The sequence below is a fragment of the Leucoraja erinacea genome, chromosome 14 (assembly GCF_028641065.1).
Source record: "Leucoraja erinacea ecotype New England chromosome 14, Leri_hhj_1, whole genome shotgun sequence".
Taxonomy (NCBI): domain Eukaryota; kingdom Metazoa; phylum Chordata; class Chondrichthyes; order Rajiformes; family Rajidae; genus Leucoraja; species Leucoraja erinaceus.
In genome coordinates, this window is record NC_073390.1 from 54,903,246 (window position 1) to 54,926,634 (window position 23,389).

General features: G+C 43.8%; 2 protein-coding genes across 2 annotated transcripts; both read right to left on the reverse strand.

The window, feature by feature from the left end:
* Window positions 1–769: 769 nt before the first annotated feature.
* On the reverse strand, window positions 770–12,208 carry si:ch211-212k18.15 (uncharacterized protein LOC563681 homolog). The gene is made up of 4 exons (XM_055646461.1): window positions 11,843–12,208; window positions 8,925–9,022; window positions 4,969–5,142; window positions 770–3,164 (listed from the first exon to the last, which is right to left on the reverse strand). Exons 1-4 carry the CDS (start codon window positions 11,907–11,909, stop codon window positions 2,703–2,705), a joined length of 801 nt encoding a protein of 266 aa, XP_055502436.1. The 5' UTR covers window positions 11,910–12,208; the 3' UTR covers window positions 770–2,702.
* A 5,121-nt stretch (window positions 12,209–17,329) lies between these two features.
* Window positions 17,330–21,415, reverse strand: LOC129703759 (uncharacterized). Its single transcript, XM_055646462.1, has 2 exons — window positions 21,103–21,415; window positions 17,330–17,832 (listed from the first exon to the last, which is right to left on the reverse strand). The coding sequence occupies exons 1-2, from the start codon at window positions 21,398–21,400 to the stop codon at window positions 17,696–17,698; spliced, it is 435 nt and encodes a 144-aa protein (XP_055502437.1). The 5' UTR covers window positions 21,401–21,415; the 3' UTR covers window positions 17,330–17,695.
* Window positions 21,416–23,389: the final 1,974 nt, after the last annotated feature.

The window sequence follows — 23,389 nt, forward strand, 5'->3', positions numbered from 1 at the left end:
TTTCTCCAGTGATGCTGCCTGACATTTGAGTTACTCCAGCCTTTTGTGTCTCACTTTGGGCAGTGGAACCGGCAGGTGGTGGCATTTCCATGCACCTATTGACCTTGTCCTTACTTGGACAGAGAAGACAGGGGTTTGAAAGGTCCTCTTTGGAGTAGCCTGGATGAGTAACTGTGGCAGGGTTATTGGTGGTGGAGGTACAGGCAAACCTGCATTACTGAGGGAGGAAGTTGATACATTCCAGGAAACCAGTCCATACCATGATTTTACGTAAAGCCGAGCTGCGACACCTGTATAGGCATCAAGAAGCACGTTTGTGTTGAGTTGCTGCTGTCCAGCACCAGAGACCCAGGTTCAATCCTGACTAAGGGGGCTGTCTGTATGGAGTTTGTATGTTCTCCCTGTGACAGCGTGGGTTTTCACAGAGAGCTTGGGTTTCCTCCCACACTCCAATGACGGACAGGTTTTTATGGAGAGAAGGCAGGTACAGGATACTGAGTTGGATGATCAGCCATGATCATATTGAATGGCGGTGCAGGCTCGAAGGGCCGAATGGCCTACTCCTGCACCTATTTTCTATGTTTCTATGATTGAATGGCAGAGTAGACTTGATGGGGTGAATGGACTAATTCTGTTCCTCCAACTTATGAGCTTGTGTTCAATTTTGCTTTCTACAAATTCAAAGTGTGATGATCAAGCACCACTGTTACACATTGCTCTTCAGTTAATGTGAGCGTTTGCCATCAAATGACCACAGCAATACTTCATGTCATTGCACAATCATTTATTCAGTTGATATTAAGCATATCATTCACAATAGGCCATTGAAATGATTGGTGACTGCATCAAATAATACCAATTCCATCACATGCAATACAAATTATCTTATGTTAAAGAACTTGGGGAGGTTTAAGTCCTTTGGCAGTAAATGATAAATGATCGGCTAATTTTAGACCCTGAATTTACTAAACAGAAGTAAGCAAAACAAAACTGAACGAGTCTCTCAATAATAGTGAAAAACACATTTCTATCATGTTAGTGCATTTGTTCCCTCAAAGCTGCAGACAACATGGTCCCTGTGTTTGGGGAGTCCAGAACCAGGGGTCACAGTTTAAGATTAAAGGGTCGGACATTTAGGACTAAGTTCAGGAAAAACATTTTCACCCAGAGAGTTGTGAATCTGTGGAATTCTCTGCCACAGAAGGCAGTGGAGGACAATTCACTGGATGTTTTCAAGAGAGAGCTCTTAGGGCTAATGGAATCAAGGGATATGGAGAAAAAGCAGAAATGGAGTACTGTTTTTGGATGATCAGCCATGATCATATTGAATGATGGTGTTGGCTCGAAGGGCCGAATGGCCGACTCCTGCAACTATTTTCAATAATTCTATGTTTATTCCTTGTGTTGTGCGGGTGTCCACAATAATGGAGTAGCTGCCACTTCCTCCTGTTCATTCTGGTTGGGTGGCAGAATTGAGGGCTCACAGTGCAATGGTGAGGCTACAAATACAATCTTTGGAAGTTTGTTCTGTTAAAAGAATCGGCGTCGAAACACATACTTTGTTTATCTGCGTTCATCCATCTGTTTTCAGTTTAAATTATTAATCTCATTATCAGTCAGGTATAAAGCTTTCTGATTGATTCAATTACTTTATCAGGTCCTGTCACGTAGCAGGGTTTAAGAAAATTTAATAAAATATTCCAACCATGATAATAAAATGAATATAATTACGTCATTGTACATATTATTTCACATGTCAGCTTTAACTAAGAATTAATGAAGAGTTTTTATTTACTTCAGTTTCACAAATATGAAAGATTGGTTACAATGTTCATTTAAGCTGTGGCCCAGTTCTCTTTCCATGATTGTTTTGACTGGAGAGGTGAAGAATGTTTCTGTGAACCTGATCTTACTGTGCAGAAGAATACTAGCGATACAAAGTTAAAAAGGTTTACACTTATACAACATTGTTTATGACAATCTCGGTTGAATATTAAGATACCTATTGAATTATGATCACTGTTAATGGTAGAGGGATTAGGATAATTAGGAAGGGGATTGCAGTATTTAAGGTCCAGGCAATATAAGCAATGATGAAATCATCACTGCATGAGCATTGAAGGCGTGTGGGCATCTCTAAACGTTGTAGATTCCAGGTTGTGGGTTGAGGGGGGGAGGTTACAAAAAGTGGACAAGATCAGGAATCACAGCAATGCTTAATTGCAATGTACCTACCTAATTGAGGTGTGGTCAGTGCAAGTTTGGGCATAGGCAGTCGAGCTTCATTGACTACCTGTTTACAGCATGCACTAGAATAGTGAAATCTAGGCATCACAAAGACACAGATAACTAAAGAGGCAGAACTGTGTCACTATAACCACAATGAAAATAGGTGGCCTGTCTGAGGGCACAGATATCAAATCTGAAGCTCAATTCAAGTCAGGTAAGGCAGTATGGCTGCAAATGGTCATGTTCAGAACATGTCAGAGTGAAACTTGGATACAGCAGGAAGCAATGTTTGTGCTGGCTTGAGGGTGGTTGCTTCAGTTTTTCAACGGTGAATGAATAATCAGATGGTAAAGTCAGGCACAAAGTCCAAAAGTGTAAATGTCAGGGGAAGGTTTGGAGGAATGTTAGTAAGGTAAAGCTGAGTGCCATGGGAATAAGGTTGCATTTGGTGCCATGTTCTTTGTGTAATGTATTTAGTCATATCTATGCCATGTTGGGATTGCAGTTTGCCTTGGACTAATGCCTTTGGCACAGACATCAAACCACGACTCGGGTCTTTGTGCCTGGCATATGGGAGTCAGCTCGAGACAGGCAAAGCAAAATTCAACATGACACCTACAACAGATAATATTTTTACATCCCCTCTGGTTGTGTTCAAGCAGCTTGCCACACGTCGGACAGGCTCGAATAGAAGGGCAATTCTTCACCACAGTCTCTACGAGGCTGACTAATGGACAGGTGCGGAGGATTTCCAATTCCATGTTGGTGCAGCCATCGTTGTTGCATCGATCAGAACGTGGACCCGGTCCCTTCCACTGTTTCAGGCACTGCCAGCAGAACTCATAAACATGGCCTTTCTCTGCTGTACAGATGGTGCAGCGGACATTCAGGTTACTCAGATCTGTGCGTTCAACAAATGTTTGACAGCCAGGACACTGTTGATAACAGACCATAATAAACAATTTGCAAAGTAAATTATATCCCAGAGATAACCCTTTTTAAGAAGGGTACCGACCTGAAACATCACCTATCCATGTTCTCCAGAGAACCCACTGGTTCACCAGCTAATTCCTTGCATCTCCTAAACCCTTTTTAAGCATGCACCTAAACATGTGCTGCAATTGCTACAGACCACCATACCAATCTAGTCTAGTTTAGTTTAGCGATAGAGAACAGAAACAGGCCCTTCGGCCCATGCCACCCATCAGTAATTCTGTAAATTACCCCTAGTGTGTAGAATAGAATAGAACTAGTGTGTGGGTGATTTGGGGCACGATAGGAACAATTTATATTTTTTACCAAAGCCAATTAACCTACAAACCCGTACGTCTTTGCAGTGTGGGAGTGAACCGGAGCACCCAGGGAAAACCCACGCGGTCACGGGGAGAACGTGCAAACTCCACACAGACAGCACCCGCAGGATCATATCTGGGTCTCTAACGCTGTAAGTAGCAACTCTACCTCTGTGTCACCATATAATTGTGATTAAGGAATGTAATACAGACACAACCATGGGAGTACAGAACAGTTATCCTTATTTTCAGTACAGGTGCACAACCTTTTATCCGAAGTTCCAGAAACCGAAAAGCTCCGAAAACCGGCCATTTTTTCCAGATGTCGTCTGCGCACCAAAGCTCGCGTTTGGCGCCAAACTTGACCCAAAACGACCCACGGTCAACCCAGGTCTGTACCAAAGATCCTCTAGGAGGTCTGTACTACTGTAGCGGCTGCCTCCTCCCTGGAGACCGGGAGACGCTTAAACATCTGTAAATCATTGCCTAAATGTTAGTTAGTTAGTTTGGAGGGCTTTTATGTGAAGGGGGGTGAAGGGGTAAACTTTAATTCTTAGTCCCCTACCTGGTCGGAGAGGCGGGGAGTGGTCAATGCCTTACCGGGTCGCTGTGCAGTAAGCTCCGCAGCGCTGTGGCCGGTGGGGCCGCGGGCGGCACCGGTTGTAGCTCCGACCCCGGCAACTCTACCCCTGGCTGCGAGGCGCTCCAAATCCAGCGCGGCCCGCGGCCGGACGCCCCAGCTCCGCGAATGTCGGGAGTCGGCGGCATCGCAGTGCTGGGATACCAGCGGGGAGCGGGCAATGCCTTACCGGGTCGCCGTGCGGCAAGCTCCGGAGCGCTGTGGCCGCCGACACACAACATCGCGGAGCGTCGCTGGATTTGGAGCCGCGGAGCTGGGGGCTCCGTCCGGCCGCGGGCGGCGCCGGTTGGAGCTCCGACCCCGGCAACTCTACCCCTGGCTCTATCCCAGCACTGCGACGCCGCCGACTCCCGACATTCTCGGAGCTGGGACGTCCGGCCGCGGGCGGCGCTGGATTTGGAGCGCCTCGCAGTCAGTGGTAGAGTTGCCGGGGTCGGAGCTACAACCGGCGCCGCCCGCGGCCGGACGGAGCCCCCAGCTCCGCGAGGTTGGGAGTCGCCGACCAGGTAGGGGACTAAGAATTAAAGTTTCCCCCTTCACCCCTACTCCACCACCACCACATAAAATCCCTCCAAACTAACTGACTAACATTTATGCAATGATTCTCCCGGTCTCCGGGGGGGAGGCAGCTGCTCCAGACTTTTCAAGCCGCCCGCGCTACCTACCTAATCTACGCTAAAAATCTTCCATTCTGAAATCCGAAAATGTCCGAAATCCGACAAGTGTCTGGTCCCAAGGCTTTCGGATAAAAGGTTGTGCACCTGTAATGTACTGTCCGGAACTAATGTTTCTAATTGTTATACGTACTGATTTATATTCACAATACTCAGCAGCAGCCAACACAGCGACTGTTTCCTCAAAATGTCGCTGCTCCTCACTGGTCAGCACTGCCAGTTGGCGAACTTCATGGTAGGACCACTCCTGTCCACAGTTCTCTGTCGTTCCATTTTTCAGCGCTGGGCAGTAAAACTTGTACTGACCCTGTAATTTCAAATTTGGTTAAAACTCATTCATCAAACTTGCCTTCTCTCTCTGTAATGAGATGGGCAGAGGCAACATCTTCATGCAACCAAACTCAATAGACAATAGGTACAGGAGTAGGCCATTCGGCCCATCCCGAGTAGCCTCTCTCAAAGTACTCTCTATGCCCACTTACCCTTCTCCCAACTTCCTGCTGTGGAGCTCATTTCTCACTGAGTCCCAAAGTCTTTACTGAGTGCTGAATTCACACAGTTTCCAACATTCTCACTGATCACCCTAATTTCATTCAATACCAACTCCATCCCTCAATGCATTAATTCTCTGCTCAACACCAAACTCCTCCCCCCCCCCCCCCCAAATATCAAACTCCCCCAGGGAGTGGCCAACTCCCTCATTCAATCCCCGTGGCATTAAGTAACTAAGTCCTCAACACCCATAATTAGTGCCTGATTCTCACAGATTTCTGCTCCATCAGTTAATTTCTCTGCTCTGTCACACAATGCTCAATTCTCACACAGTGCCCCAACCCCTCACTGAATGGCCAGCTCACATTTAGTGCCCAATTCTCATTTGGAGCCCAACTTGCTCACTCAATGTCTAGTTCTGGCTCAATGACAATCTCCCTGCTTGAATGGTGAATTCTCTCAATGCCCAGCATTTAATACTGAATGGCCAGTCCAGTGCATGGAAGGTTCACTGGACTGGTTCCACATGAAGAGGGATTAAACAAACCAGCGTTATATTCACTTGACCTTAGAAGAATGAGCGAGGATTTAGTTTGCAACCAGGTTGGTTCACTTGTAGTTAAGCATGGGGAGGAAATGCTAATGATACTGTAAATGGTTTTATCCCAAGGATGAGTTTTTAAATGTTTATTAGAAACATAGAAACATAGAAAAATAGGTGCAGGAGTAAGTCATTTGGCCCATTGAGCTAGAACCGCCATTCAATATGATCATGGCTGATCATCTAAAATCAGTACCCCGTTCCTGCTTTTTCCCCATATCCCTTGATTTCATAAGCCCTAAGAGCTAAATCTAACTCCCTCTTGAAAACATCCAGTGAATTGGCTTCCACTGCCTTCTGTGGCAGAGAATTCCACAGATTCAAAACTCTCTGGGTGAAAAAGTGTTTCATCATCTCAGTCCTAAATGGCCCAGCCCTTATTCTTAAACGGTGACCCCTGGTTCAGAACTCCCCCAACATCGAGACCATTTTTCCTGCGTCTAGCCTGTCCAAACCTTTAAGAATTTTCTATAAGATCGCCTATCATCCTTTTAAATTCCAGTGAATTCAAGCCCATTCGACCCATTATGCCAGTCCTGCAATCCCGGGAATTAACCTGGTGAATCTACACTGCACTCCCTCACTAACAATAAAGTCCCTTCTCAAATTAGGAGACCAAAATTGCACGCAATACTCCAGGTGCAATTTCACCAGGGCCCTGTACAACTGCAGTAGGACCTCCTTGCTCCTAAACTATATTCTCTCGCAATGAACGCGACATGCCATTCACTTTCTTCACTGCCTGCTGTACCTACATGCGTACTTTCAGTGACTGATGTGCAAGTACATCCAGATCTTGTTGCACTTCCCCGTTTCCTAAAGTGGCGGAAGTGTGGGCGCTGTTGAACGGATGCGGATCGCCTGCAGTCCGTCTGTCTTTACTTTTTTGTTGTTGTTTTTTTTGTCTTGTTTAGTTAAACTTTAGTTTATTAGGTTGTTTATGTGTTATGGGGGGGGGGGGGGGGGGGGGGGGGGCTTAAACATGGTTTTCTGTCTCTCCCTTCGGGGGAATGCGACTCTTCTGTTGTATCTCCCTTCTCTACCCCCGTCTGCTCTGAGGCCTAATGGCGGAGCTGGCGGCCTCCAACCTGCGACCGACCTCGAAGCTCTGGAGGCAGAGCCAGCCGGGACTCACCAACGCGAGGCTGGCCGTCTTCGAGCTGAGGCGGCGTTCCAGCGGCGGCGACCTGAATCCGAGGCTCGGCCGCGGGCCAGTGGACAACATCGTCGGGAGCTCGCAGGTCACAGGCTGGTGCCTGTTTTCCGGAGCTCCCGCGGCAACAGCTGCGTCCACTGGACTGGAGGGCGGCAGCTTCGACCACCCCCGGGCCGCGGAGCTTGAACCGGCCCGTTCTCGGACCTCGGTGAGCCGCGGGACTGATTTACCATCGCCCGGTGGGGTAACAACATATCGCCTCAGCGCAGAGGGAGAATGAGGAGGGAAGAGACAGTAACTTTAAGACTTTTGCCTCCATCACAGTGAGGAGGTGCCTGGTGAACTCACTGTGGTGGATGTTAATTTGTGTTTATTGTGTGTTTTATTATTTATTATTATATGTATGGCTGCAGGCAACGACATTTCGTTCAGACCGAAAGGTCTGAATGACAAATAAAGGATCTAATCTAATCTAAATCTAATCTGACACCATTCAGATTATAATCTTCCCACCAAAGTGGATAACCTTACATTTATCCACATTATAATGTGGATAAATGTTTATCCACTTTGGTGGCAAAAACAGGAAAGTAGATTATTATCTGAATGGTGGCCAATTAGGAAAGGGGGAGATGCAACGAGACCTGGGTGTCATGGTACACCAGTCATTGAAAGTAGGCATGCAGGTGCAGCAGGCAGTGAAGAAAGCGAATGGTATGTTAGCATTCATAGCAAAAGGATTTGAGTATAGGAGCAGGGAGGTTCCACTGCAGTTGTACAGGGTCTTGGTGAGACCACACCTGGAGTATTGCGTGCAGTTTTGGTCTCCTAATCTGAGGAAAGACATTCTTCCCATAGAGGGAGTACAGAGAAGGTTCACCAGTCTGATTCCTGGGATGTCAGGACTTTCATATGAAGAAAGACTGGATAGACTCGGTTTGTACTCGCTAGAATTTAGAAGATTGAGGGGGGATCTTATAGAAACTTACAAAATTCTTAAGGGGTTGGACAGGCTAGATGCAGGAAGATTGTTCCCGATGTTGGGGAAGTCCAGAACAAGAGGTCACAGTTTAAGGATAAGGGGGAAATCTTTTAGGACTGAGATGAGGAAAACTTTTTTCACACAGAGAGTGGTGAATCTGTGGAATTCTCTGCCGCAGAAGGTAGTTGAGGCCAGTTCATTGGCTATATTTAAGAGGGAGTTAGATGTGGCCCTTGTGGCTAAAGGGATCAGGGGGTATGGAGAGAAGGCAGGTACAGGATACTGAGTTGGATGATCAGCCATGATCATATTGAATGGCGGTGCAGGATTGAAGGGCTGAATGGCCTACTCCTGCAACTATTTTCTATGTTTCTATGTTTCTATTATACTGCACCTGCCATGCATCTGCCCACTCACCCAACCTATCCAAGTCACCCTTCAGCCTCATAGCATCCTCCTCGCAGCTCACAATGCCACTCAGCTTTGTGTCATCAGCAAACGTGGAGATGTTACTTTTAATTTAATTCCCTCGTCTAAATCGTTAATATATATTGTAAATATCTGGGGTCCCAGCACCGAACCTTGCGGCACCCCACTAGTCACTGCACAATTCTCTCCACAATTCCTGCAACTGAACCCAATGTAACAAATAAATGATGGCCAGGTACTTCCTTGGTGGGGTCACTAATGCGACCTTTCACCTGACATTGGAGGAGGAGGGTGAATCGTTTGGAAACAGACTTTTCCTGACAAAATGTAAAATCAAACAATCAATGTTAATCAAGTAGCAGTGCAGCAGAAAGAGATATTTTTACACAGTTATGTGGCTCTATTAAATCAACAGAGCTCACTTCCTACCCGATCCAGGAGACTGCGACACCACTGGGTCAGTGAGTTGGGGTCCACTGCATGCGTGCACGACATTTCAGCTCGCAAAATGTTGGGATCATCATCTCCTGAAATTATAAGTTATACAGTCCTTTTAGTACAGTGCAAAATAAATAACTAGTTGCCCAATACTTGTACTTAAGGTCCAGGTTAGGAAACAAAACATAATCCTTGGTCTGGAGTGTTAAGTACTGGAGTCAGATACTTAAATAACCATCGAGAAACCATCAGGTAAAACCAACGTGCCTGTAATCATGGTTTCAGAGGGGGAAAGGAAGAGAGAATGCTCACACTACCACCAGGGCTTTTATACTAAGCAAGCCCCCTTTGGTGGCTACCGGTATTACAATAGGTGTATGATATATCTTAAAGGGGCATACATAGAAACATAGAAACATAGAAATTAGATGCAGGAGTAGGCCATTCGGCCCTTCGAGCCTGCACCGCCATTCAATATGATCATGGCTGATCATCCAACTCAGTATCCCGTACCTGCCTTCTCTCCATACCCCCTGATCCCCTTAGCCACAAGGGCCACATCTAACTCCCTCCGAAATATAGCCAATGAACTGGCCTCAACTACCCTCTGTGGCAGAGAGTTCCAGAGATTCACCACTCTCTGCGTGAAAAAAGTTCTTCTCATCTCGGTTTTAAAGGATTTCCCCTTTATCCTTAAGCTGTGACCCCTTGTCCTGGACTTCCCCAACATCGGGAACAATACACCACATGGAGGTTGTTAATGTTCTTGTTAATCAAAATTTTAAATTTGACATGAGGACCAAAGCCACAAATGGATTTTGTCTTTTCAATTTAGTTTGGCCGGTTAAGTCTATTCGGCCCTTCAATCATGGCTGGTCTATCTTTCTCTCTCAACCCCATTCTCCTGCCTTCTCCCCATGACCTTTGACACCATTACTTATCAAGAATCTGTCAAACTCCGCTTTAAAAATACTAATTTACTTGGTCTCCGCAGCATCTATGGCAATGAACTCCACAGATTCACCACCCTGACTAAAGAAATTCCTGCTCATCTCCTGTCTATAGGCATGTCCTTTTATTCTGAGGCTGTGCCCTCTGATCCTAGACTCTCCCATTAGTGGAAACATCCTCTCCACATCCACTCTAACCACGCCTTTCATTATTCGGTAAGTTTCTATGAGGTCCCCCTTTTCACCCTCCTAAACTCCAGCGAGCCCAGGCCCAAAGCCATCAAATACTCATCATATGTTAACCTCTGGGGTGGAATGTAGTGTTTGAGATAGTGTTAACAGAATTGGGTTTGAAAATCCTCCAGAAACTCTCCGCACTCACAGCTCACTTCTCACGGTGCCCAACTCCCGCACTCAATACCCAAATCTCACTCAATGCCAAACTCCATCTGTTGAATCTCTACTCCTCCACCTATCAGCAAACACCCTCACTCAATGACCTGGGATGTCAGGACTGTATTATGAAGAAAGATTGGATAGACTTGGTTTATACTCTCTAGAATTTAGGAGATTGAGAGGGGATCTTATAGCAACTTACAAAATTCTTAAGGGGTTGGACAGGCTAGATGCAGGAAGATTGTTCCCGATGTTGGGGAAGTCCAGGACAAGGGGTCACAGCTTAAGGATAAGGGGGAAATCCTTTGAAACCGAGATGAGAAGAACTTTTTTCACACAGAGAGTGGTGAATCTCTGGAACTCTCTGCCACAGAGGGTAGTTGAGGCCAGTTCATTGGTTATATTTAAGAGGGAGTTAGATGTGGCCCTTGTGGCTAAGGGGATCAGGGGGTATGGAGAGAAGGCAAGTACGGGATACTGAGTTGGATGATCAGCCATGATCATATTGAATGGCGGTGCAGGCTCGAAGGGCCAAATGGCCTACTCCTGCACCTAATTTCTATGTTTCTATGTTTCTAAAATCCCCCAGGCACTGTCTAACTCCCTCACTCAATGCCTGGGGTTATTCAGTGCACAATTCCCACACCCAGTACTCACACTCAGCTCCCGGTCTCCCTGCTCTTTCACTCATTTTGAGTGAACATAGAAACATAGAAATTAGGTGCAGGAGTAGGATATTCGGCCCAACGAACTGGCCTCAACTACCCTCTGTGCCAGATAATTCCACAGATTTCCCCTTATCCTTAAACTGTGACCCTTTGTTCTGGACTTCCCCAACATCAGGAACAATCTTCCTGCATCTAGCCTGTCCAACCCCTTAAGAATTTTGTAAGATTCTATAAGATCCCGCCTCAATCTTCTAAATTCTGGAAACCAGGAATGAAAGGCCAATGTTTTGAACATCCCTCTGTAGAGTTTGGACCAACGACACATTATCTGCGCACGTTTTTTTTTACTTTAATCAATGTTTGTGTATTCGTTGTAAAAAGTATCACAGATGAGAATAAAGCCAGCAAGTGGGTCAGTTTGATTGTCTAAGTGTCGGGTCTTAACTCACTTCAGGTGAAGCCGGTCCCAGTGGAGCAGCTCACTTTTCCCCACTCCTGCAACCAGAGCCTCCAGAAATGAAACCTGTTTCTCCCACGTCTCTCCCCCCCGAGGCTGGGATCTTGTTCAGGGATCACTACATATTTAGCACTGCTTCTTTGAAACTTTAGCCCGTGAGAAAAGTATGAATTCCCCATGTACACCATCCCCTGTCATTGCTACATTCACTTTCACTTTTACATTCATTATGTATACGGCTAAACTATACTTAGTCATGTTACACGTTTTAAAACTCAACTCCAAATCTTAGCCTAGCAATAAACAAAATGTATCATGTATCATCTATAAATCTGTTTATTCCAGTTAAAAAATAAAGGTCACGATTTAAGTCCTGCAGTAAATCCAGCAGTTGGTTCAACACCTCAAAATACCTCCTGTAATAACATTTTGACTTACCTGTGATTTCATCTTTACTTTTCACAAATTTCAGAGTGCGATCTTTGGGGTCGTAGCGTTTCTCCATTTGTCCTGGTACAGTTGACGACTTCCCAGCTGTAATGTGTGGACGTTCTGCTCGTTGACAAGAGGAAACTTGACAGGAAAGTCCCTTCAACAGTGGCTGAAGATAACAAACTCGACAGCCGATCACATGATATGTGTTTTGCAGCACTGTAGCATTTGCAGCATTTGCAGCCAATAGGTCTACAGGGTGTAAAACACACCCCAACTCCTCTTGTGCAGGAAACTGTTGTCAGCACATTAACACATTATTTCCTGCATAGTCATTTTTACAGCTAACTCTTCACACAGATGTTCAGGATCAGACTATGATATTTAATTTATGAACTCTAAGGAGCGTGGTGACACTGGCCACATGCACTTATTTGGCTCAACATTGTGAATGTGCTTTAATGGATGTGGCTCGAGCACCCAAAAGATGTTAGCAGGAATTTTCAGACCCTGTGATTGTAAGACATGATAACGCATGCCAATGTTGAAACATGTACAACTAGAATACAATACAATATACAACACAATATTTATTCATTGTCATTAGATCCTCAGCGAGGCTCAAACGAAACTCTGTTTCTCCAGCCATACAAACAAAACAATTCCTACAAGACACACAAACAATTCAATTTACACAGACACCCATCACAGTGAATCTGCTCCTCACTGTGATGGAAGGCAAAGTCTTTTCTCTCCCCTGCACCATTTCTCTCCCGATGTCGAAGCCCCAGGCGGGCGATGGAAAGTCCCACGGCCATTAAGGACACGCCGGGCGATGTACTGCCCCACTCCGGGCCCAAAAGTCACAAAGTTGGAGAAGGGAATATTGCAGATGTAGATTGTTGCTCTGTCAATCCATATTCCTCTGTGTGAAAGCCATCAAATAGGAAAGAGGAGCCTCCAAATAACCTTAATAATTGGACTTGCCTATGAGATACAATGCCAAAACATGCCCTTCGGCCCATCGAGTCCGTGCACTAGAACTATCCCACACACTAGGGAAAATGTATTATTTTATCAAAGTCACTTTAGTTTAGTTTAGAATGGCCCGGCATTCCTTCTCTCCATCCGTCTGCCACCCAAGTCGCACCAGCTTCTCGTTTTCACCCTACAAACAGCTAACAATGGCCTGTTTCCTTGATCATCGTTACCATGTTGCACATCTTTCATTAATTGTTCTCTATCTCTCCATATTATTGTCTATATCTCTCGTTTCTCGTCACTAACCAGTCTGAAGAACGTCACCCATTCCTTCTCTCCAGAGATACTGCCTGTCCTGCTGAGTTACTCCAGCTTTTTGTGTCTATCTTTAGTTTACTTTAGAAATACAGGGTGGAAACAGGCCCTTCGGCCCACCAGGTCCATGCCGGCCATGGATCATCCCATACACAAACACTTTCCTACACACTAGGGACAATTTTACAATTTTTACCAAAGCCAATTAACCTACAAACCTGTACATCTCTGGAGTGTGGGAGGAAATTGGAGCACATGCGGAAAACCCCAAGCGGCCACAAGGAGAACGTATAAACTCTGTACAGACAGCACCCGTAGTCAGGATCGAACCCAGGTCTCTGGCGCTGTATGGCAGCAACTCTACCGCTCCCCTTGCTCCATTGTGCTACCCCTAACATGAATATTACAGACATGGATGAGCTCTTGAGTGAGGAGATGAATATTGGGCCTAACATTAGGGATGGAAATGACGTGAACTTCTCTGCCCCTTGATGGCTGGGACTTGTCATTGCATCTCTGTCCATCTAGACAAATATTTCTCCAGCATCCTGACTTAAATAATTTAAATTGTGTTGAGGCTTTGAAATGCATCTGGAGGGGAGGGGAATTTCAGGAGGGGAGTTTCAATTCATGGAGCACTCGTTACCCAGTCTCTATCCTGCTGTTACAAACACAGATTTCCTTCGACAGCCAATGTTAATGTTTTGCTCGTTAGTAATGTAATATGAGCAGGTGTTGAGGGTTCAGATCAATGATGGAAGAACACTCAAACAATATGAAATTATGGGAGAAATACATTTATCAAAACAACAATAAAACTATAATAAACCACAACTAAACAGCAGCAAAGTGTCAAAGAAACATATCCTTCAATTAACACGACCTTCAACTGCTAAACCTCACAATGTTAGTAGCAATAGATTTGTTTGGATTTCCTTCTTAAAACAAAACATATCAAAGTCTGTGGGTCCTGGTGTCTTTCCAAAATCACAGTCCGGTGAGCTCACTTGCATTATGCACATAAAATCAATGAGCCCTCACTTCAACTCTAGCCCACAAACAGCAGTTTACTATGCTTTGTTTTTTTAAGACTAAGGTCTCCCCTAAATGATGGAAGCACGGATTATTCCTTGCATCAGCAACCAAGCAAGTCTTGGGATATCTCCAGGAGGAAATGTTTGTCTTATCTCACATCTATATTCCCTTGTGGCTACATAATATGATTTACTGGTTCTTCTAAGTGAGCCCAAATATTTTACAAAGCACCTAATTGTTGTCTTAAGCGAACCTGCATGCTTGACCTGGGAACTGTTTGCAGACAACTTGATTTTAGTTGAAAAGTTTGTTTTAACCCTTCCATTACAAGCAGCGGGCTAAATGTGAATGATGGGAGATTCAGGTTGACGGTGGTGGTTCTAAGAACAAAGAAAAATGGTTTGTAGAACGGAACTGCAGATGCTGGTTTATACTGAAGATAAACACAAAATGCTGCAGTTACCCAACAGGTCAGGCAGTATGGGTGAAAAAGGATGGGTGACATTTTGGTTTGGGAACCATCTTTTTTTTCCGGAGTTGCTGCCTGACCCTCTGAGTTACTCCAGCATTTTATATCTATCTAATGAAAATATGCTTTATTTATTTGGTCTGTGACCTCAGATCCACATGGTGTCTGTACTGGTCAATCATCAGCCCCAAGCATGATAGGTAGTCATGCTCTGCCTTAGGCTGACTGGGCTATGTTACCAACAGAGTATTGTGAAAGGAGGTGAGCCACATGCTTCATGCATGCTATAGACAAGAGGAAATAAATGATGCAGATGAAGGTGGCCTGCCCAAGGGCAGTTTCAAAAGGATCTTCAGTAGTGACGTTCTGGGGCTGTGGAAGTTCTTCCAGCCTCAGTCAGTGAGATCTTCCAATTAACTGCTTCCATGTCCGCTTGCAATGCAACCCAACACTGTCGATCGCACTTTGCCTGTTTGGTGTCAAACTCAGTTGGAGGAAAACAGCAGAATGGCCATGATATCCAGGAGGAGTGTAAATTGTGAACCAGCACTAGAGGTTGCACACGTTGCTCCTTGAATCTACTTGGCCATTCAAAATGTGCGGCACAGTGGTGCAACAGTAGAGTTGCTGCCTCACAACGCCAGGGAGCAAGACTCAATCCTGACTATGGGTGCTGTCTATAAGGAGTTTGCATGGTATCCCAGTGACTTCATGGGTTTTCACCTGGTGCACTGGTCTCCTCCTCACTCCAAAGACATACAGGTTTGTAGGTTAACTGTAGGTCCCTGGTGTGTGTAGGTTAGGGAACAAGGTGGTTGCTGGTGGGCGCGGACTCTGTGGGCCAAAGGACCTGTTTCCGCGCTGTATCTCTAAAGTCTAAAGTAAAGTCTAATGTCATTCAACATAATGGCCGAACCTCCATGTCACATCCAGTTTTTATCCCAATCCACACATCCATGAATTCTATTGCGGTTAAACACCATTTTCAATGGCTGTTGTAGTTGAGTTTATTGTTCCCACTTGTACTGAGGAACAGGTTTCTCTTTATTTCAGGGATGGACAGAAAACAAGACAACTGTCAGATTCAGGAGGCAGTTTTGAAGTGTAATCACGTTGGCAAGGCTGAAGATATTGCAACAAACTGTGTACAGCAAATAACCAAGAATAGATAAATAAAGAGAGCATTGCATTTGCATAATACCATTCAGGAAAGGGAGTTTCTGCCTCTTTGTTCCATCAAGTGGACTGTCAGGTTGGGTGCTCTGTGCTCCTGAACATCTTAAATACAAAGTTTTCAGGCTGCTAAATTAAACCAAAATCTAATGCAAATATTGAGGCACATATTATGACCAGATGCCATTACTTCTGTTGAACTTCTGTGCTTCTCTAAGACAGTCATAGTCATAGAGCGAGGAACAGGCCCTTCAACCCAACTAGTTCATGCCGATCAAAATGCCCCATCTACGCTAGTCCCATTTGGTTGCATTTGGCCCATATCCCTTTCAACCTTTTCCCATCCATGTTCCTGTCCAAATGTCTTTTAAATGTTGTTGTAGTACATGTCTCACCTACATCCTCCGGCAGCTCGTTCCACCATGCCCACCACCCTCCGTGTGAAAAAATTGCCCTTCAACACCAACCCACTGGACTCTTATTGTGTGGATTGATACTCTGGTTCATGGTGTCAAATATGAAGGCACAAATTGTGACCAGGAGCCATAACTCCAGTGCTTCTCAAGGGCAGTCATAGTCATAAAGTGTGGAACTTTGACCCAACTTTGATCATTCATACTGATCAAAATACCTGATCTACGCAAGTCCCATTTGGTTCCATATCCTTTCAACCTTTCCTACCCATGTCCCTGTCCAAATGGCTTCTAAATATTGTTATTGTATATGCTGCAACTACATCCTCTGGCAGATTGTTCTGTAAACCCACCACCCTCTGTGTGAAAAAGTTGCTGCTCAGCCACAACTGGCTGGACTCTTATCCCAGGGATTCCTGGAGTTTGGCAGTCTGGTTCATGGTGGCAACTTGGGAGCATCAGAAGACCCAGTTGAACCATTGTGTATTGTGAAGGGTAGCTTCACAATGTGAAATTTAGCTTCAGAGATTGAAAAATGTCTCAATAAGCTAATATATTTATCAGGAAAGATGTTTAAATGCACACACGCTCTATGTCTTTAAATACCTTTGCCCACAGGGGGCCCATTGAGTCCACGGCAAATATTGATCATCCGATCACACTAGTTCTATGTTATTCCACTTTTGTATCCACTCCCTACACACTAGGAGCAATTTACAGAGGCCAATTAACCTACAAACCCATATGTTTAGGGGCCTGGGACAAAACCAGAGCATCTGGAGTCAATCCACAGAGTCACGGGAAAACCGTGTCAACTCCACACAACCAGCACCAGAGGTCAGGATCGAACCTGGGTACTGCCTGCTACATCACTGAGCTGCCCACCACATGTTGTAATTGAATGAACTTTAACCACTACTGTTATGTTACTCAATATCTACATCATTTAAGTTCACTTATCTCTGTCCAATCAACTTATTTAGAATATTATTTTTAATAATCATTTGACAAAAGTTATACTGGGAGGCAACCTGCATATCTGACATAGATTAGTCTGGTTTTACGTATAATATTTATTGGTAATAAGATAGGGAATTAAAATTAATGTACAGAAACATATTATGTGAACTTTAATGTTTGCAATAACTGAAAGAGTCATAAAGGTACATTCATATTAAAATCAACCAACCAAGTGCTGGAAATAATCCGAGCTATTAGAGACCAGACTGAAATAACCAATTATATACAGGTTTCCTATTTGAAAATTATAGATCAAATTGATGGTTTACTCATTACATGTTAAATAACTTCCATATTAAATGCCACTAGAGATATTTTTAAATCATTTTTAAAGGATAAAAGAGTAAAGATATGAAACCCATTTTGCATTCTGTATCAACAACATTGAGGAGAGAGTTTTCATTAATATCGAGACGGCAGATCTTGGCAACAGCTTCAGTTTTCTTTACAATATTAGCAACATTTTCCTCCTCCAGGCAGACGCAACACCATCATTATTGTGGATTTATCCATGACCTTATAATCCGAGAGCCTTTTATCATCTTCCAGTTGTTCATTGGCAAAAAGAAGGCGGAGATCGTCTGCTTGAACTAAACCAAAAGCAAAAGCGAGATAGTGAGAGGAATACAAACGCAACTGGTGCAGCTGGCAGCATTGAGGCCCTGCAATGCCGCAGACCATGGGTTCGATCCTGACCTTGGTGCTCTCTGAGTGGAGTTTGCACGTTCTCCCTGTGACCACATCCCAAAGGCGTGTGGGTTTGTAAAATTGCCCCAAGTGTGTAAAGCGTGGGTGAGAAAGTGGGATAACACAGAACTGGTGTTAATGGGTCAATGGTCAGCATGGACTCATTGGGTCAAAGGAACTGTTTCAATGCTGGATCACTGAATTAACATAATTCCCAAGATTGAACAAAGCCTAACGACTTCAAGAAAGTGTAATACATTTCTGATGTAATACAATCAGGTATGGAACTATCCGACAGAGGAATCTAGAGCGCAACTTTCATTTGTGTCGCCCAGCCAATTTTCATCCCATTATGTTCAAGGACTCACTCCTTTGTCTAATTACACTTGCTCTTCAGGAATCTGACAGAGGGATTATATTCTTCAGCATGCTCTTGTTCAACTTCCTGCTGACATTTTGAAAAAGAGTGGATATTCCTTGACCAGATGTTGTACACCAGTCATTGAAGGTAGGCATGCAGGTGCAGCAGGTAGTGAAGAAAGCCAATGGTATGTTAGCTTTCATAGCAAAAGGATTTGAGTATAGGAGCAGGGAGGTTCTACTGCAGTTGTACAGGGTCTTGGTGAGACCACACCTGGAGTATTGCGTACAGTTTTGGTCTCCAAATCTGAGGAAGGACATTATTGCCATAGAGGGAGTGCAGAGAAGGTTCACCAGACTGATTCCTGGGATGTCAGGACTGTCTTATGAAGAAAGACTGGATAGACTTGGTTTATACTCTCTAGAATTTAGGAGATTGAGAGGGGATCTTATAGAAACTTACAAAATTCTTAAGGGTTGGACAGGCTAGATGCAGGAAGATTGCTCCCGATGTTAGGGAAGTCCAGGACAAGGGGTCACAAGCTTAAGGATAAGGGGGAAATCCTTTAAAACCGAGATGAGAAGAACTTTTTTCACACAGAGAGTGGTGAATCTCTGGAACTCTCTGCCACAGAGGGTAGTCGAGGCCAGTTCATTGGCTATATTTAAGAGGGAGTTAGATGTGGCCCTTGTGGCTAAGGGGATCAGGGGGTATGGAAAGAAGGCAGGTATGGAATACTGAGTTGGATGATCAGCCATGATCATATTGAATGGCAGTGCAGGCTCGAAGGGCCGAATGGCCTACTCCTGCACCTAATTTCTATGTTTCTATGTTTGTTATGCTGTAAAACTCATGATTTAAAAAAGGTTTATTTCAGAATGAACATTTTGAATCCTGTGGTAGATAAACAGTTTCACTCAAATACTGCGTTACAAATTCTGCTTAGGAAACCTTACCAACTAAGCCACAATTTGCTGTTTTGTTTTGGCATTAATCAAATGGTGCAAATGTCCTAGTGTTGTTTGTGAAAGGCACAAAAATAGCAAGAACTTTAACTGTGTGGATCACAGATGAGGGTTGCTTATTTACAGGTGCATCGAAGGTGAGATAATATTATTTGTTTCAGCATGGGGGTTCTTTGTTGATGTGTTTTGCAGGTTTTTGTGATCACCAGAGAATAACATGGCAAAGCACAGTGTCATGGAGTCACGGAACTACACGGCTCATCTTGTTTGCACTGTTAGTCAAACACCCAGTCTGAAGAAGGGTCCCGACCTGATACTTCACCAATCCTTTCTCTCTGGATATGCTGCCTGACCCACTGAGTTACTCCAGCACTTTGTGTCGACCAATTTTTTACTCTATTCCCATACTTAGGACATGGAACATTGAACAGTATAGCACACAAACAGGCCCTTCAGCCCACATTGTCTGTGCCGATCATAATGCTAAGACCAACTGTTATCTGTTTGTGGATAATCCATATCCATCCATATACATGTGTCTGTGCAAAGCCTCTTAAATGCCACTATCGTCTCTGCCTCCATCACCACCCCTTGCAGCACGTTCCAGGCACCCATCACCCTCTGTGTAAAAAACCTGCCCCACACACCTGCTTTACATTTGCCCTCTCACCATGAAGTTATGCCCTTTAGTATTTGATATTTCTATCCTAGGAGAAAGTTCTGACTGTCTACCCTATCTATACGCCTCATACTTTTATATACTTCTGTCAGGTTTGCCCACAATCTCCGATGTCAAGAGATAACAATCCAAGTCTATCCAAACTCTTTTTGTAACTAATACCTTCTAATCTAGGCATCATTCTGGTAAATATCCTCTGCATTCCTTCCAAAGCTTCCAAATGTTTTCTGTAATGGGGCAACCAGAACTGCAACACAATATTCTAAACCCAGCCTAGTCACAGTTCTATAGAGCTCATCCATTTATTTGCATTCCTACATTTCCATCAGCTCCCTCAAGATTTTTCTGGTCACCCACATACGGCAAAAATCAGCAGCTTTAATATCTTGGAATGATTTTGAAGATAGCAACAGGCGAGAGATATATGTGAGGTTGTTCTTGTGATGGGAGCAACGAACAGGATGCACTTTTTATAGTCAGTAATTTACATGGCATTGTTTCTGGGAACTATAAAGAATAAGCCCAGTTTTTAAAGATACAGCGCGGAAACAAGATCTATCTTACACAGTACAGGCAATTTACAATTTTTACTGAAGCCAATTAAACGACATGTACTTCTTTGGAGTGTGAGAGGAAAGCGGACCACCCAGACATCTCCGTGCGGTCACAGGGAGAATGTACACACAGCACCCACCCATATTCAGGATCGAACCCATGTCTGTAGGCAGCAGCTCTACCAGCCCTAACCATTTATACAGCATTGTTTCAGGAAACTAGCTTAATAAGACCAGTTTGTTCTGTGTAAACTAGGAGCTGTCATGTCTTGTAGCCCATTGACATTTCTGCAGATGGGTTTAGATTGTTCAAGAAGGGTCTCGACCCGAAACGTCACCCATTATTTCTCTCCAGAGATGCCGCCTTTCCCGCTGAGATACTCCAGCTTTTTGTGCCTATCTTCAGTTTAAACCAGCATCTGCAGTTCCTTCCTACATATTTAGTTTGTTATGATATCGTTGACATAAGTGGGGGAATTTTACACCAGTAAAAAACAGCGTTAGAAATCCTGTACAAATGAGACAGATGCTATCCCTCAGAAAACCGTGTAAAACTGCTGGGTTAAACTGGTTTTTAAAAGTATGAATACATTTCCAACTTATCGCTTAAATACCTGTTCCTTGCGGCAATTTTGTCAACAGTTTCATTTTAAACACCAGAACCGTCGTCTCATTGAACTCTTTTTCCGTCTGTGAAATATCAACAGTAGTTGTTTCTCCCTTGAGCCCCTTCACTAACACTTGATAGATTTTTCCCATTTTACTCCTGCGAAGGTTTTTATCAGGTTGTTTTCGTTCCTCTGCTGTTCTCAAAGTCTTGCAACAAATAAAATTCAGTTTCACTTTCAATTTCCGGTTTAAAGACTTTATAACATACACTACAGCAGCTCCTGTGTTTGTAAATACAATCATGTTTTATTAACGCATAGTTGTGTGCTGTGGCATATCAGTAATACTTCAAAACATATAATACGTGATTTTATCAAATCAAATGTTCAGATTTGATTTTTCTTCATTTTGCATCCAGTTTTGGTCTGTTTGAAATGGAAACCAAGTATAGATTACAGATCATGTATTATTGGCACAGATGACCATCCACAAATAGATGGAATTAGAGCCCTATCCCTCTAAACCTAGCCCATCCATATATCTGTCCAAATGTTTTAAGTGCTGCATCAACTACCTCCTCTGACAGCACGTTCCATATATCTACCACCCTTTGTGTAAAACAATGGGACACCTTGGGTGGCACAGTGGTAGAGTGGTAGAGTTGCTGCCTTACAGCACCAGAGACCCAGGTTTGATTCTGGCTACGGGTGCTGTCTGTGTGGAGTTTGTACGTTCTCCCCCCCTGACCATGTGGGGTTTCTCCAGGAGCTCCGGTTTCCTCCCCATTCCAAAGACGAATAGGTTTGTAGGTTAAATGGTTTCTGTAAATTGTAAATTGTTCCTAGTGTGTAGGATAGCGCTAGTGTGTGGGGTGATTGCTGATCGGCACGGACACAGTGGGCTGAGGAGCACTGGATCTCTAAACTCATCTAAACTTTAAATGAGAGGGATTTCTTTCCCTGCTGTACCTTTCAATCAATCATTAACTTTTTTCCCCAATTGTATTTTTTGCATTAATATCTTGTTTTGCAGTCTTTTTCACTTTCCTAATAAAAATGTAAGTGTATCGTATGTTTTATGTGTTGTCTGAATCTATCAGCTGTTGCAAGAAAGATTGTTGTTGAATCTGTCCGTACTGCCCAGCTTACTTCTGTACACCATATCCTATATCCTGGACTAAACAGTATCAGTATATAGGATATATATAGGAACAGTAACAATCATCCCCCCCCCCCCCCCCCCCCCCCGCGGACACTTATTTATTATTTTTTTATTCAAATCGTTTGCTATGTCGCTCTTCAAGGGAGATGCTAAATGCATTTCGTTGTCTCTGTACTGTACACTGACAATGACAATTAAAATTGAATCTGAATCTGAATCAGTGATTTGTGTTCACGATCCCTTGATCATTCTTTATCTCCTTGCCCTGTTAACCCCTTCAGTCACTTCTCAGATCAATTGACTGGTGATCCTTATCTTATATAAGGTCAAATTGACACAAACTCTGACAGGTTACATCTTTGATGCCAGATTAAATAAGACAAAGATTTAAACATGTGCCTGTTGACTAATACTCATCTTAGACTTCTCAAATGCAATCACAATCAAAGGTTGGTAGGTGACATGACTTGTCGAAGGGGTTTTCCAGTCAAATATTAGTCTGGCATTTCAGCGCGGCACTTACACTTTGCTGCTTGTAAAATGTCACCAGAACCAACCTCAGCAAAGAAAGGTGACAAACAAACCAATTGTACTGTGAGCTGTAACACAAATGTTATATTGTGTGTCACAACTCTACTGAACGTTTTTCCTTCCATTATTTATTATGTAAAAGAATATGTGTGTTATGATTGTGTTTATCATTTGTTTGGTTGTTTTGTTGTTTGTCTTTTGCACAAAAGTCCGCGAGCATTGCCACTTTCATTTCACTGCACATCTCGTATGTGTATGTGACAAATAAACTTGACTTGACTTGACATTATTGTATTTTAAAACTGGGGAATTTACTTCAGGGGATGTATCATTGCCAGGGATGGTGGTGGAGGAGGCAGATATGATGGTGATTTTTTTAGAGGCTTTTAGATAAACACATGGAGAGTGCAGGGAATATAGAGGGATATGGGTTATGTACGAGCTGATGAGTTCAGTTTAACATGGCATCATGTTCAGCACAAACATTGCTGGCCGACGAGCCTGTACCTATACCTGTGCTGTTCTATGTGCTATTACCTGTAAAACAACATTGCAATGGATTAGACTGATATCTGTTTTTTTATTGTTATTCTTTTAGTT

What these genes read in the sequence shown, in the direction of transcription:
- si:ch211-212k18.15 (XM_055646461.1), bottom strand. Translation starts at nt 11,909, where the DNA reads ATGGAGAAACGCTACGACCCCAAAGATCGCACTCTGAAATTTGTGAAA. An exon ending in AAGTAAAGATGAAATCACAG is followed by an intron (nt 9,023 to 11,842) that starts GTAAGTCAAAAT and finishes TTATAATTTCAG; the next exon opens with GAGATGATGATCCCAACATT. An exon ending in AGTATTGTGAATATAAATCA is followed by an intron (nt 3,165 to 4,968) that starts GTACGTATAACA and finishes TGTTATCAACAG; the next exon opens with TGTCCTGGCTGTCAAACATT.
- LOC129703759 (XM_055646462.1), bottom strand. Translation starts at nt 21,400, where the DNA reads ATGATTGTATTTACAAACACAGGAGCTGCTGTAGTGTATGTTATAAAG. An exon ending in AAAATTGCCGCAAGGAACAG is followed by an intron (nt 17,833 to 21,102) that starts GTATTTAAGCGA and finishes CTTTTGGTTTAG; the next exon opens with TTCAAGCAGACGATCTCCGC.